General features: G+C 50.3%; 1 protein-coding gene across 4 annotated transcripts in view; it reads right to left on the bottom strand.

Annotated features, from left to right (window-relative positions):
• p130CAS (Serine_rich_CAS and FAT-like_CAS_C domain-containing protein p130CAS) overlaps positions 1–15911 on the bottom strand; it is a 97504-nt gene that overhangs the window by 74928 nt on the left and 6665 nt on the right. Inside the window, exon 1 of one of the 4 annotated variants that reach the window (XM_065438223.2) lies at positions 15365–15681. The exons of 1 other annotated variant lie outside the window; for it this stretch is intronic. In XM_065438223.2, coding sequence (XP_065294295.1) covers positions 15365–15445 — 81 coding nt within the window. In that variant the 5' untranslated portion in view covers positions 15446–15681. Of the gene's footprint in view, positions 1–15364; positions 15682–15911 lie in introns of those variants that run through there. 2 more of the 4 variants (XM_065438224.2, XM_065438222.2) reach the window with 2 other exon arrangements.

Genomic DNA, 15911 nt, shown 5'->3' with positions numbered 1-15911 from the left:
CAAACAACAAAGCAACCGCTGTTTCATATATTTCCCAAGAGGGTGAGGCTCGTCATTAGGGCGCACGGTCATTGCACACACCCGCTCGTGAAACAAGAATGAAGAAAAAGGGCGGGGTGGCGGTTGGGATCAAATAAACAATGTGCTGCACTTCAAGGCTAGCCGCGGGCCACATATAGCGCGCTGTCCTGGGGCCCTATAACGTAAAACTATGCCACTGCGATTGCATTCCAATCTCCTGACGTTAAATTTACGTAACCACCGACGCATCCATCTGGTGGTCACCCGCCGCGTTGTTTGAGCAGCCCAATGAAATGCTCTCTTCGTTTGTAGAAGGTTGCTTGCTTTCAAAGTGAATAGCATTGCCTGCATTGACAGGTTTTTCTTATCTAAGTGGCTGACAAGAGGCGAGGGGCGCGCAGACGTAGAGAGGGTTTCCCCACCGAGCCAGCACAGGGAAAGTAGATAGAGGAAGGTGGTGCCGGCGTCTGCGATTGGTCCGCTTCCCTTTGCCTATAGGTTGTGGTGGCTGGTCGAAAACAGCGGCGACATACAACAGGGACTAACAAATTCCGCTAAAACGGATCCTCAGCGAAAATTTGGCAGAGAGACGTCATATACATGCCAAACGTGGTCGACAACGTTACGCAAAAAAAAAAAAATTATACAAGGAAGCCATTTTTTCCGGGAGCTCCGAAATATCAAGTGCCAGAACGGTCGGTGGGCAGCCATCTTGGAAATGAACTTCTTTTTTCTTTTCTTCGGCCTATTCATGCAAAATCAATGTGTCCACGTCATATAAAATGCGGATTTTTCGCAGTTTTGGTGACGTCGCGCAACAGAAAAGTGAAGTGAGTGTGGCCCAAAGTTGTTTGACCAATTGTGGAGGGACAGCTCATGGCAGAAATGGAATAGAAACAGATTGGAATAGCTTTCCGTCAGAGCGCCCCTGGACACAGTTTCCAAGCGCATACAACAAGTGTTCATTTCGCTTGCGCTACCTCAACAGAAATCTGTTAAGGTGTTAAGAAAGTGTTAAGAAATGGGCTTATGTCACTGCTACATTTATCCAGCGTGCAAAAGTGACATACATCGCCTACAGAAGCATATTTCCTCTCAAAGGGCTGACAAACTGGCTAATCGTCAACCCTGGTGGTTTCCTATCTTAACAAGCAGGCGATATATAGGCATAATGTCACGAAAGTGGAAAGTGTAAAGGCTTATAGGTGTTAATCATAATACCATATACCTTATCGCTGTTGCTTTTTTCCTTGAACTGAATATTAGCGTATACGCACACACGCTCGCAAAAAACACATAAAAATATCTCGTGTATACGTGCTCACTACATCGCCAGAATGAAATTCAGCACGCACGCACGCAACAAGGTCGCAGGTTCGATTCTGGCCGCGATCGGCGCGACGAACTTAATCCGTCCCCAGGATTTAATTAATTTTACCGCACATGTACACAAACACAACAAACAAACATATCTCATGTACGTGCTAAAGACATTGTCAGAATAAATCTTCAGCTGTATATAGTCCCAAAGATGTCAGGTAATTCCTAAAGACCACGCGGTAGCTCGAGGTAAAAATGTAATTTCTTTCACGAAACATTGTTCGCATCCATAATTATTGCGATACTCAATAATTATTTCTTTAATTAACTTGTATAGTTTTTTTTACAGGCCTTAGCGTGATGCAGTTGTGAAATCGAAGTCGGCAGAGACCGGTGCCTAAGGCGAGTGTGTCTTCTTGGTAGAGAATCCGGATAGATTGGGCATAACTTCGAGAAGCGACACGAGAGCTACAAGGGTCACGCGAATATACATCGATGTTCCACGTAATTTCGTGCCCTGCAGTGCGTGGAGAACGTCTTGCGAGAGGGTGATATACGTGAAACATCAAACACGTTGCCATATGACGTTGCTGCCGATCCTCGTATATATGAAGTGCACGTGCTACGAAGCGTTGCAACCCTCCCTCCAGACCTTGGGACTCTTGTCTGTGTTTTCCTCGAGAAAAGGTTGGTTTTAGGCCCTGTATATGGGCCGAGATACGGTGCTATCATGTATTCTGATAGCTGTAATGGCAAACGCAGCACGAAAGAGACGCAAACAGAGGGGCAGAGAAGAAAAAAAGACGAAGCCTTGTCCCTTCCCTCGCTATATGTCAGCGTGTTTTTTGCCACATCCATTCCAGCTACGTACCAACTTGCCAACTTTCTGCGCCCTTTGTCTCCTAATACTTCCCTTCCGTTGCGCAGTTGCAACCCAGCCGTTCCTCCTAAAAATACCGCGTGTTATCGTGCGGTATTACATTTGGTGATCGGCAAAAAAAAAATATACGCGTGCGTATATGCGCACGATCGAGTCCGCCGGTCAGAACGCGCGATTCGCGGTGATGCGCACGGGCACTCAAAGTGGGCACGTCGCGCACCGATCGGACTTTTTTGTATTAATAACCGATCGCGTTGAGTGTCCCAAAGCAACAGGTGGACTACGAGGAGTTGTAATGGTCGTGATTCGAACCAGCGACCTCGTGCACGAACAGCAGAATATGCTCTAAGGAACCACCGCTGCGGCCGCCCAGATTTAAGCTCAAGAACAGCCAAAAAGAGACATGGACGATAAAGACAGACAGGCGCTAATGTATTCAATCCTTCTCGTCTAAGGAGGAATGAAACTTACATATATAGGAAGGAGCATCGCGTCACGCAGCCCGCCTTGACAAGCGAACTCTCCGTGAAGCCGTTCCTTTCGCGCTTTGTTCCCTGTCGGCGTAGATTCAGCGCATTGGCCGAGAATGTTTGGTTCCCAGTAGTTTTTAATCGATGCGCACTTGTTCGGCTGCCCCGCGCGGTGCGGGAGCATTAAAACATACCGCGCGCTCTTACGTCACGATCACGCCTCTGGCCAACTCGTCTGGCTTCAATCGTGCTGCGCAATGCTCACTCTTTGTTATTTCCTTCCTCCACATTCTCGCCCATGTTTTCTTCGTCTTTCTTTTTCTTTTTGGTGTTCTGTAGCTTGAGTTGTGAATCAACTAGCCCAGCAGCAACATACAAAACAAACAGCAGGAAAGGAAGAAGAACTGGAGCAGCGCGCACCGAGCAGTATTGTCGATCGTTCCAAGAAATATACCCAAGCTAAATAGCGTATACGTTCAGGCGACGTGTTGTCCCTATGTCGAGCCAGCTACACATTGACTTCCGCCGGACTCCCCAGGCGCGTAACACGGCAGCAGCTATATACGATTACCATCTTCCAAGTTAACGTTAGTGCGCCAAATAACGCGACCAAAGTGGTCGTGTACCCGTCGGCAGACACACGGGACACGCGCAGCCGCGTTTTTGTTGTTACCCTCTTTGTTTGTTCGTTTGTGGCGCGCAGCAAATGGGCGCGCGTTTTATCGCTATAGCCGAGATTGCACGCTAATACTACTACATGGGCCGATAAAAACCCGCGTGCCCAACGCGAAGCACACGGGCGGAATAAAAGAAGGGGGGAAAAACATAAATGAAGCAAACAGGGGTCGACACGCTTCACGGGCCCACCTCTTCTGCCGCGGCGCGCGACGCCGCGTTCGTGCGATCGTCTTCGCGATGGCGCCAAAACAAGGCGGCCCTCGCGTACCGTCGCAAAAAACGCGCCCCTCGGTGCGGCCGCGTCTCCCGCGAGGGTGAATCCTGTCGCGCTGCTACCGCGTCTCGGGAGCTCGGCGGCTCCTGCTCCGGCGCGTCCGTCTGGGCCGCGCGTCTCCATCCAGCGCGCTTATCCGGCCGATCCCCCGAAACACGAGCAGCGTGCGCACACGGATGATGGCTACCGGCAGAGAGAGGGGTGCAGGAGGGCGAGGGCGGTGTGTCTCTGCGCGGGTTCCCATCTGTACGGGACGATGCGCGCACGTCATCGCGAGTTCCGACAGAATCGTCCTATTCGGCGCAGAGCCTCTCTCTGGCACCAGCGCGCTCCCTGGCACTCCGGAAGAGAACCCCCGGTCGTTGATGCGGGAGTGAAAAGTCATTCTCCTTTGTTCTCCCACATTTCCTGAGCGATCGTTAATACCCCTTGTTGTTTTTTTCTTTCTTTTTTTGTTTTTTTTTTCAATCGCATGGTTTTCCGCGCGGCACAATATACGGTAAAATTAAAGAGGGAACGCTTGCTTCGTAAAATACAAAGGATAAACGGATTGTTGAAGCGGTTTTCCATGCACGTGTCAGGACGTATACTTTTGGGAGAGCGCGCATAGTTATCAGGCTGGCGCTGTGCACGTCAAGTTCTCTCTCTCGGGCAGTCCTTATTCCTGGACACAGCCACAACCGATTGTAAGCCTCCGCTGCAGATGCAGGGACAGAATATTTGGGAAAGCTCAAAGGGAATCGAGGCGCTAGACCGCAGGCCGAGAGAACATTGTGTAAGGGCCACCACCCCTGTCCGAAGTCTTTGGACACTGCCCAGCGGCGTAGCTAGGTCGTCTGGCTCCCGGGGCCCATAGGTCTTCTGTCACCCCTCCCTTGGGTGTAGTCGAGGAAGGCGAGGATATCGACAATTTCCGGGTGTCTTCAGACATATATGACAACCCCCCCATTGGCCCCTTGCACCCGGGGCCTATGCCCCCCCCCCCCCTCCCGCTGCTACGCCACTGACACTGCCTCCTCCCCAAGGAGAGACTACGGAGAAGGGAGCGTAACACGCTGGGTTGTGTGTGTGTGTGCGTGGGGGGGGGGGGGGGGGGTGTTAGGGCACATTCGCGGATCCTATATCAATCGTATTTTGCAATAGTACTAGAACGGTGCTGGGAGATCAGAGCAGAAGCGGGGCTGGGAGATCAGAGGAACGTATATAGGCGATGCTTTTGCTGTCCTACTTCTTACTCTATAGCACTTCACTGTCGCAAAAAGTAGGACTAGCGTGACCCATTTAGTATCCACGCACTGCTTCGGCATGCTTACGTCTTCGGAGATCTTGTGAGCTCCGAAGACGTAAGCATGCCGCATGCCGTAAGACGCTATGGCTGGGGTATACAAGCAACGTCATCCATGGACACAGCTTCTCTGGCGCAAGGCTACATCGACGCTGGCATCACATCATTGTCGCCCCAACCTAGCCGCGCGCAGCAACAGTTTCTCCGACAACATTAGCCTGATGTCCTCCCTCGGCTGAGTTAGCCACCCTAGCGCGGTCTCGGGACAATTAAGCTTTCGCTCGAGACCACATCCTTTCTTTGCTTTTTCTGCGCTTGCCCGTAACTCTGACGTGCGTAATGATTTCTTCCAATTGCGTACGAGAAGGGTATATTCCATACGTTCTTTTTTTTTCTTTCTTTGCTTCCTTCCTTCCTTTTTTTGTTGTTGTTGTTGAAACTGGTGGCAATAACGGGCAAGAGCTCGAAGCTGCGGGAATTCCTTCGTCCGTCCTTACGCCGCAAAGTGCATCGTCGCCGCTACGTCACTATCTGTTGCCGCGGTAAATGAGTTTTCGTTTTTGCATTCCCGTGTCCCACCTGAACCAAGTGCGCACACTAAACTCTGTATCTTCAAATTGTGCGTGACTGTGCTCTATATTACAGCGTCATTTCCTTTTCTCATTCTATGCTCAACTGCATGCATATCACTCATGCAGTCGCGAGCTCCACTTCAACCGCCGCGTTCAGATACAGGAGTATAGAGGATCTCGAATGCACGCAAATTAATGTGGCCTTCTGTTTTTGTTTTTAAATTATTCCGGCCGATACGACCGTAATGAGCCAAGAACAAAGAAACGACCTTGGAATGCCGGCCGTAGAACAAAGGGACTCGCGAGCCACGGCAGCACGTGTACAGCAACTCGGCGATGGCGCAGCCGACGCGAAAACAAAGTGCACTCGATCGGTTTGCCGCCGCACGCCATATCGCTGCCCGTCCCAAGCCTCCCTCTTTTTTTTTTTTTCTTTTTCCCCTGCATATACATTGGCCGGATGCAAAGCAACCAATGCAAGCGTTGCAGCATGTTTGCAAATCCTTCAGTCTGGAGAGGAGAGGCAACCGGACAACGTCGTATAGAGCATGCACTGCGGTGCGATAAATATAAATGTCGTAGCGGACGCTTTCTTCGGCGCCATATCCAGCAGGTTTCTGGTGCGCCTCTGCGGACGTTCCGCGGTGCTCCCAAGGGAGTGCCACCCGTGAGCCGCCACAATCCCGAGTTTTCTTTCTTTCTGTTCACCCTTTTTTTCCGTCGTTCCGGCGCCAATTGCAGGGCACATGATTAATTTGAGCTACACGGCGCCACTGCAAGAGTATAGCCGGCTGCCACAGCGTGTGTGCGCTGCCCACACGCCTTAATGCGGGCGCTAACAATCACGAGAAAACAATGACCCCAATTTCCGTACCGCTAACGCAAAGCCCGTTTGCCGCCTGGCGCAGAGCAGCGTGTGCGAAAAGCAGTTCTTAAATGACCCGTAATTATACGATAGCGTTTACGTGGCCTTATCGCCTCGGTTTCAATTAGAAGTAAGCTCTGCATGGTGTCTTACGTGTCAGATTGACAACACGATTATGAGGCACACCGTGCGGTGGAGGACTCCGGATTAATTTCGGCCACCCGGGGTTATTCAACCTGCAGCTAAATCTAAGTAAACTGTAAAATAATTTACACCCTTTTTCATTTTTTGGGTGTAAATTATTTTACAGTGTACGAGGGCGGGTGTTTTTGCATTTCGCCCCCATCGAAATGCGGCCGCCGTGGACGCGATTCGATCCCGCGACTTAGTGCTTAGCAGCGCAACACCAAAGCCACTAAGCAACCACGGCGAGTCTCGGCAGAAGGTTAGGTAGTCGACGAAATCGGAAAATTTGCAGGCGCAAGTTGGAAAAAGCTATAGCACGAGCCAGTTGTAATTGTAGATCGCTGAGAAAGACCTTCCTCCTGCCAGTGAACGTAAAAGTGAGTTGTTGTTGTTGCTGATGAAGATGATGATCTGCAAGTAAACTTTTGATTTAAAAATATTGTAAAATACATTGTTTAAAAGTTTTTATTTCGACTTAAGAAAAATTCGACGATTACGATACTCTCTGTAATGCGAAATTTGAGCGCAACTCTATACGTGTTTTCATTTCGCGATATATTGGCTGGCGCGGACAATCTGTCTCGTGCGGCACACTGTAAACAAAGCGCATTGTGGCGCCACTGCCTCGCTAATCGGGAGCTCGCGACAGGCAGCGCGTGGGGGAGGCATGGGCGCGATTCACGGCAGCCGCCGCAGACAGACCTCCGCTCATACAGCGCTTTCTTTCCATTTATGGGTAGACAGACGCTCTCGCCGCATGCCATCGATGATGAGACGGCGCGCCAGATCTCGTAGCGGCCATCGCCGCAGAGCCCGTCTTGCGCGGCATTACGCTTTTCCCCTCACGCTTTCACCATACCCTCCCCCTCCGCTTTGCTCCACGCACTTTCTTCGCTATCACCGTCGGTCATCTCTAGCTGCGCTCCGTGTTCGCTCTCCTATCCTTCGCTGCGCTCGTTCTCTCGGTTACGCCGAGGGCAGACGCCGACGCGAAACGCAGGAACGGGAGCCTAAGAGCTGCGCTCTAAAGAACTGTAAATTCCGTTTAAAAAAAAAGGAAGACCGTTTTCAGTACCAAAGAAGTCGCGTTGACGGTCTTACTAAAATCTGCAATACACAGATCCGTGCAGGCTATATGCTGTGTTATAGATTATAAATGAGAGAAGCTAACAAAATATTTATTGTTGTTTAAATGTAGAAAACGATTTCTGTTAAGTTAACGTTCGCAAAAGCACGAGTATTGCACAGCTGCCCATTGGCGCTAATTTGACAGCAGATTGGGAAATCAAATGTGGCGAGTGAATGCTTGCGGGTGGTTGAGCAGTAGCACTTACAATTTCCGACTAACTTGTTTCAGATCTACAAGAAGTGTCGGTAGTCGAGTCGAATGTTTTTTCTCACATGCATGCCACCGTACGGCGTGCGTCTGCGACAACTGTCACAGATTATAATAAGAGAGAGAGTGATTCTTGTGGGGAAAGGAGGCTGGCACTATCTTTTGCAAACCTTGCGGGAGCACGGCTCATCGCCAGCAAGGGGAATGGATATGGGAGTGAAGGAGATAAAAGGAGGGAGAAAGGTAGAGAGTCGCCATGGCAGCAGCGGAAGAAAGGGATTGGTGATAAAACGACTATTTTTACTGACCAAGCATTACAGCAGCGGCGGTAATCACAATTCGCGTGGTAATAATCATCACTGTAAACATTAAAGAAGATTCAATAATAACCATTTTGATAAATGACTTTAGGGGACATGTAAATGGAGAATGAAAACAACCAGTACACGAAGCATAACTTATTTGCTAGAAACTCTACATATTCAAGAAATAAGCCCTCAAAATGCGTAAAAATAGTAGAATGATGGGTGTAACATTAAGGGATAAGAAAAGAGCAGATTGGGTGAGGGAACAAACACGGGTCGATCACATCTTAGTTGAAATCAAGAAAAAGAAATGGACATGGGCAGGACATGTAATGAGGAGGGAAGATAACCGATGGTCATTGAGGGATACGGATTGGATTCCGAGGGAAGGGAAGCGTAGTAGGGGGCGACAGAAAGTTAGGTGGGCAGATGAGATTAGGAAGTTTGGAGGGTCAATATGGCCACAATTAGTACATGACCGGGGTAGTTGGAGAAGTATGGGAGAGGCCTTTGCCCTGCAGTGGGCGTAACCAGGCTGATGATGATGATGATGATGATGAAAAACTGTTAACTTGAATAGCTGTGTATTTTTCACGGCGCGCTTCGGGCTCGCATTTATCGAAACTATAGGCGCAAGTTTACCTTTGCGGTCCTTAAGTATATGTCCTGTTCCAGTCCTTACTGAAGCAGGGTTTGGGTAAGGGCTAGTTGGTATTACATTGCATTGCATTGCATTGTACGCGCTGTAAGTGATGTTTCCAGACTTAACGTATGCGACGCTTTTGTGGGACGTCCATCTGCAATAAATGCCCGAGTGCAGCATATAGCTATTTGGATTCAAGAGCAAGGCGAATACAATTGTCAGTGACCACCAATTACCAAGGTGCGCGAGCCTACCGAGCAAGACGGCCCCTGCAAGAGCGTATGTGATGATACTTTTTTTTTATTGCGATAACAATTATGTGGACAGCGTAGTTGAATTTTTGCCGTCGGTGTCACCGTATGTTCCGTATAAAGTCCAAGGGCGATAACACCGCCGCCGCGCGCCGTATGCTGTATCCGCGACTGAAAGCGCGCGAGGGCAGTCGACGATCGCGGCTCAATCTGTCGCGCGAAAGGCTGTGGGGGCATGGGAGGGAGGGAGGGAGTTGGGGGGGGAGGGACGTTGTTCTCCGGCAGCAAATATGTCTTTCGCGACCGCGCGCAATGGGAACCACGATCTTGGCTCAATCTCGCGCGCTCAATTAGGAAGGAAAGCGGTGAGCAAGCGCGCCGTCTTCCGTCGCGCGCAGGGAACCGGGGGAAGAGGAGGTAGGGGGTGGGCAGACGGCTCGTGGCTTTGCGTGCGCTGTGTTCTCGCCGCTCGGTTTGCGTTGAAGCGATAGGCAGCACGAAGGTCACTTCGCTCGCCGCTGCTCCCGCGCTTCCTCACGCCAGCGCTTTGACAGCGAGTGTACGCGGTCATCGAGTGTGCACGATGTGTTCATGTTTGCCTGTGTGCGCTGACACCATGCTTGTTAATTTAGTTAGTAAAAAGCGAATGTTTCCAAGTTTATACGGCCAATAAAACTACTACCCTTTCTTCGTATAGTTAGCTGTCACTAATTTGCTATCGCAATCGATGCTTCGCCTTTCGAGTGAAACTGCAACTTTTTTTTTAATACTTTGCGTGCTTCCTTCAAAGCCCAGAAAAAAAGAACCACGTAAAATATAACGCAACAAATTAGTGTTTCTAAGCGCGCTCTGTACAATTTTTCACATACAACTTGTGCACTAAGACAAATATGTATATTCTTGCATAATCAAACTTAATTAGCTAATTAATCACGCTTCGAAAAATATAGTATATGAGTAACTCAAAACGCGTCTATATACTATATAGAGAACATCGATCGCGCCTCTGCACGCTTTTGTGCAGCACCACCATGACTTTCCACATAACTCTTCGCACAAAAGATAGAAAAAAAAGAGAATAAGGGAAAGATGTTAACGTCCCAGTCTCTTAAGTTCACCCGAACGTGAATTTTTTTGTTCCTGCGACTTACATCCCGCAGCGCTCCTCCGTAAGCGCAGACAACATCTTGTACACCTCGTTCGGCGCTTTGTATAACATCGCCACCAAAACGGGAAGACATTTTTGAACAGTGCTCAGCTGCACTGCTGATTTATAGTGCAGTAGTTTGGAATGTTCACCCCGTTGTATATCTCAGCGGCTAAACATGGTGTTACGCTGCGTATAGCGCGAGATCGCCAGTTCAATTCCCGGTCGCGACGGCTGCATATCGTTGGCTGCGAAATGCAAAAACACTGATTTAGGTGCACGTTAAAGCACCCCAGGTGGTCAAAATGAAACCGGAGTCTCCCACTACATACGGCATGCCTCACGATCAGATCGCGGTTTTCGTGCGTAAGACATCAAATTTGTTTATTTATTTATTTACGCTGGTGCATGGGAACGAAAAGGTGGCGCGAACTGATTGCCTAATGTTCCGGCTTTCAGCTCCGGTCTTCTGTGACGTGCCGTTTTTTCGAGAGCCATATACGAACCCAAACGGTTTTCGGACGTCCACAAAGCGAAATTTCTTGTTAAGGAGCGCGCTTATACGTCAACCGGCGCAGAGTGTGACGTCGTGTCACACGTCCGTACATTGCAGCCACTTCATCCGGGGAGAGAGAGAGAGAGACCAAGAGCTTTTCGCAAAGGAACATCCTCTTTCTGCGGCAGCTGCTTCTGGCGAGCTCTCGAAATGATAGCGTGTCGTGTTCTACGCTGCGCGAATCCGCGATCGGAGCATGCGTGCATGCGCTTCGAATATAGGAAATATTTTGGACACCACAGCCGAGATAACAACCTTTTCGTCCTTTTAAACTAGCGGCCAATTAGCTTTATTTAATATCATTACTACTTTACGACACATGTTGAGATCGCCAAGTGGAAGCCAGTCAGTGATGTCGAGGCATGTCACCCACACTTCCTCGACGTCTGACCGCCGGCTTCGTGGTTTCCGGGTCCCTGTATGCTTTTTTGTAAGCGGCGCGGTATATATATATATATATATATATATATATATATATATATATATATATATATATATATATATATATATATATATATATATATATATATATATATAGGTGGTGAGCGTAAGTGTCCAGATGGTGGCCGCGTCATTGAGCTCAGCGCCGAAAGCTGTCCAGCACGGAGTGCGAACGTGTGGGAGGGAGGGTGGGAGGCAGACACGCAAATGCGGCATGCCGGGCACGCGCACCCTAGCATAGACGCCGACATGGCCGCGGATCAGGTGCGCGCAGTTCCTTATCGGGCCCATATCGACTACGCGTTACGTGCAGTTCCGAGAATATTATAGTACACACCCACGGCAACACATTCCTTACGCGCGCGGCTCGCCGAGAACTATACCCTTCCCCGCGTTAGACGCGGTTCGCGCTGGGCACGTATGTACCCAGATCGCGGGGAAAGTGGCGGGCACTCGAACGCCCCCGTTTATCGGCGGCCCGGTCAACAAAAGGAAGGAGCGTTAGCGCGTGCTCGAACAAACAAAAAGCAAATGGCACCCTCAGCCATTGCGGTCCATATGCAGCATGGGCCGGACACGTCAGTATTGAAGAAACGAAACTCCGCCGCCAGCCAACTCGCATTTGGAGGGATTCGCTCGAAGAACGGACGTCAACACAGCCCGATCTTGTCATCAGTCGTTGGCGTCGATAGCCGCTGTGCAAAACGCGTTGGACGCAGAGGACAAAGGGCGATATGCGCTCGAGAGACGGGCTCCAAGTTCACTCGGCTGTCTCCATGGAGGCTGCATTTCGTTCATTCCTCTCGACGGCGGTCGTACGCTGGACGCCCCTCGCGTTGATCGCACCTCCGCTAAGCGATGCCATTTAGCACAGAAATCCGCGATCGCTCCAATTCAAGGTACAAAATACGTGCTCCAGCTGCCTTTCCCGTTCTTTAGCTCTGTATCCTGTACACGTAATGCATAATATATATATTTCACTAGTTACTTTACAGCACAGGGGCCCCTAGCCCAGGGTTCCACTGGCGGGAGCAGCTGTCGGCTTGGTCCAGGAGGGCCAGTCGGCTGTCCTGAGCCTCGTCCGCAAGCCGCGCCTCCCACTGCATGTTAAAGTTTTGCGTTTTTCAGTTGTGTGGAATTTAGATGTGTCGGTCTGTTTAGGCACATCCACGTGATGTGCGGTAACGTTGGCGTGTCGCCGCACCACGGGCGTTCGTCAGTGTATCGTGCGTCGGCGCCAGCTAGGCCAGCGCGAGCTCGGAACGACCTTTCTGCCTTCCTGTGGATAAATATCCCTTGCCTAAACTTCGTCCCTCCATGGCATGACGGCTTTGTGACTCTGCAAATCGCTCATTTAGAACAAGATATTTCGTTATAACTGCAACAATTCTGAATGTGCGCGCAGTATTATTGTCTTCTACGTCGAAAGCGTTGCTTAGTAGTTAAGGTCGATAAATTCAGACAAAGCGCAGCAAACAAAGCCGCAAGAACGTTTGAAACCACAATCACGAAGACCAAACAAATATTCATGTACGAAGCTGATAATTCCCACGATATATAGCAGAACGATCGCAGCGCCACAGTTACTTCAAGAAATTTTAGGAAACTTTATTGACCCTTTTTGCGGAGCAGTTTGTTCTAGAGAAACGAGAGGGCGCTTTCGGCGGCGCGCCGCACGTCGCCTGAGCGACAGCGCACGAATAGGAAACCATTACCGCTTCCACCTTACTTCTGTGCGATCAGCTGTCGGAAATGAAACTGAGTTTTCGCTAACGCACTGTGCTCCAATATGGCGGATTGAGTCGTGGATTGAAGACGTGCGCAGTATATAGTTGGCTGCAGAAATAGTGACTGGCGTATTAAGGGATCGAATGAATCTGCGTAGCCAAGTTCGCGTACCGTTGCTGCAACTGTCCGTACGTGTTACCGGGACTTCGAGATGTGCGGCTTTCTTCGAGGGTACAGAAATTTGCTTATCCGCCAGTGTTGCATCGCTAACCTTCAAAGAAAGTGCTTTAGCCCCGGAACGTCGGCAAGAGTGAGTACCGCTCGTTAAACGATGACAAAGGGAGCAGCGCCGCTTCCTGTCGTAGTACGTTTCGCGCACAGTATCTACACACATCTACCACAAATGGCATGGAATATTACGCCCACTCTATCGCCAACGTGTCAATAAATGAATGGGCGCACACTTGAATATATGCGCACCATATACGCACAATTACGAACTACACCTATAGCCGAAAATCAACCTCGCAATACCTGGTATCTCGAAAAAAGCTGATCTGTCATCACCAGCCCTTAGACAGCTCACGCTACTATATTTGTACGAGAATTACCGTGACTCTACGCATATTTACACTGATGGATCTGTCCTTCCAAGCAGCTCCGCGGCGGCAATCGTCATACCAGCGAAAGCTACAACAATCAAATTTAAGACGACCCACGCGACAACATCGACAGCAGCAGAGCTCGCAGCACTCTTCACTGCTCTTCATCACATTGGTGATGAACCGCCACACAAATGGACAATATTCTGTGACTCGAAGGCGGCACTGCAGTCTCTACTGTCACCTTTACGACGCGGACCGCACGAACAACTAATATTCCATATTACAGAGACATTACACCATATAAGTGATGCAGGCCACGACATAACCTTTCAGTGGCTTCCAAGTCACTGCGGGATTGTCGGCAATGAACGGGCGGATCACGCTGCCCGCTCAGCCCATACTGAGGAGCGCCACGTCCCCATTCCTCTTTCTAGAACTGACGCTGCACGGAAGCTCCGCCTACTTGCTCGGCAGTGCACCGCGTCGCAATGGAATGAGCCACATTTAAGAAATCCGCGACTGCACTCACTTGATCCAACATTAAGTCTTCGAGCGCCATCACAGCTTCGCCGTAGAGACGCCACGCTTTTATATCGACTTTGGTTGGGCGTTGCCTTTACTAAAGCCTATGCCTTGCGCATAGGGATGACCGACACCCCAACCTGTGACCACTGCGGCCATGAAGAATCAATTGGCCATATTTTGTGCACCTGCCCGCAGTACAGTCCACAGAGGGCATGCCTCAGCCAGGAACTAGACCAACTGGACGACCAACCGCTATCCGAAAAAAGAATTCTGCAACATCGAAAGGACCTACCGTCACAGAAGAAGGCCGTGCAAGCACTTTTGCGCTTCTTGCGATCTACCGGCCTGTGTGAACGACTTTAACTGGAACGCCTTTTGTGTGTGTGTCTCCATGTGTGCGCGGTCGTTTTTTTTTTTTTGCGTTTCCCTCTCTGTCATCTTTCTAACCCGTATCCCCCATCCCCAGTGTAGGGTAGCAAACCGGAGACTCATATCTGGTTAACCTCCCTGCCTTTCCTCTTCATTCTCTCTCTCTCTACACCTATAGCGCACGAACGGTCGAAGCTGAATCGTGACGATCCACAAGAGTAAGCGATTTACTAGCGATAATACATCATTGCTACAAGATATTGCAATGTACAAAACAGCTACGTTTCAAGCTTTGCGCGCAGCAAGAACAAGTCTATCGGAACTGAGCACATCAGCGAGCGATTAGGCAGAAATAATCAGATAGTGAGCGCACCAAGGAAATTTTATTGAGTCAAGCCGTGACAAGCCGCTGCTTCAATATATTTGCCCAATGAAGAACGACGAGAAAAACACACTAATCCTGATTCAATATATGAGCGGAAAGTTTGGATAGCTTGGAATGCATATTTCGCCTCGCTTTTAAAGCAAGCACCATATACGCTGCTTGCGCCGTTTGGACATAGCTTAATCAGCTTCCAAAGCACTCTTGCGCGTTCTCTGGAGCTGTGGCCGAAGCTTCGTGCCGTCCGCCCAGTCACCGTCTACAATATGTCCCGAAACAGATTTGCTAAGCCGCACCGGCGTCATACAAACCCATTGTAAACGCGGAAGCAGTTGAGGCAAGCAATGGACGCGTTACCACGTGACCAAACATGGCAGCGCCCACGGGACCGCCAATATAGGCTGCAAACCAGTCGGCCGAGCTGCTCGCACGACACAGCGTCCAGCGCGAGCGTCGACTCTGCGGTCAGAGGCGCGGTGCGAGCGCGTGGCGGCACAGCAGCAAGCAGACAGAAACGTGGCTCACCAGGCTCCTCGAGGCGGCTGCGCGGCACTTGAGTCTGTGCGCCAGCAGTGCCGACTGCAGCAACACGTCGGGGGAGGCCATGGCAGCCCGCGACGCTCCCGGTGCACTGCTCCGCCCGCGGGGCCAGGTGCGAGCCGACGGATAAATAACGAGGGCCGAGATAAGCGCGCCCTTGCTCCCAGGCTTGCGCGCACCTTGCACGCGCTCGCCGCGGGGATTTTTCGCGGAGCGGGGTGAAGCGAGCAGGCGCTGTCGTGCGAGCGATCTTCGAGTCGCGAGCAGCCTTTCATCTTTCGGCTATACCGCGTAATTTCCACGGGCCGCGGAGTCATCGATTAGGGCGACAAGGAATTTCATTGTAATTTAAGGTCCATTTACTCAATTCACCTGCGCACTTTCTCAACTGTCGCACGAGGCGTTGCGTTTTGTTCCTTTCAAACACTTGAACACGGCGGCATCTGCATGAATGTTCCGATTCGTTTCACACAGTGCCGGGGCGCGATTTTGTTGCGATGCCTTCCGTTCGATTCGATGCCACTCTTAGACC

Source organism: Dermacentor albipictus, chromosome 1 (assembly GCF_038994185.2).
Source record: "Dermacentor albipictus isolate Rhodes 1998 colony chromosome 1, USDA_Dalb.pri_finalv2, whole genome shotgun sequence".
Classification (NCBI taxonomy): domain Eukaryota; kingdom Metazoa; phylum Arthropoda; class Arachnida; order Ixodida; family Ixodidae; genus Dermacentor; species Dermacentor albipictus.
Note: the sequence above shows the minus strand (reverse complement) of the source record. Positions and strands in the feature narration are given on the sequence as shown.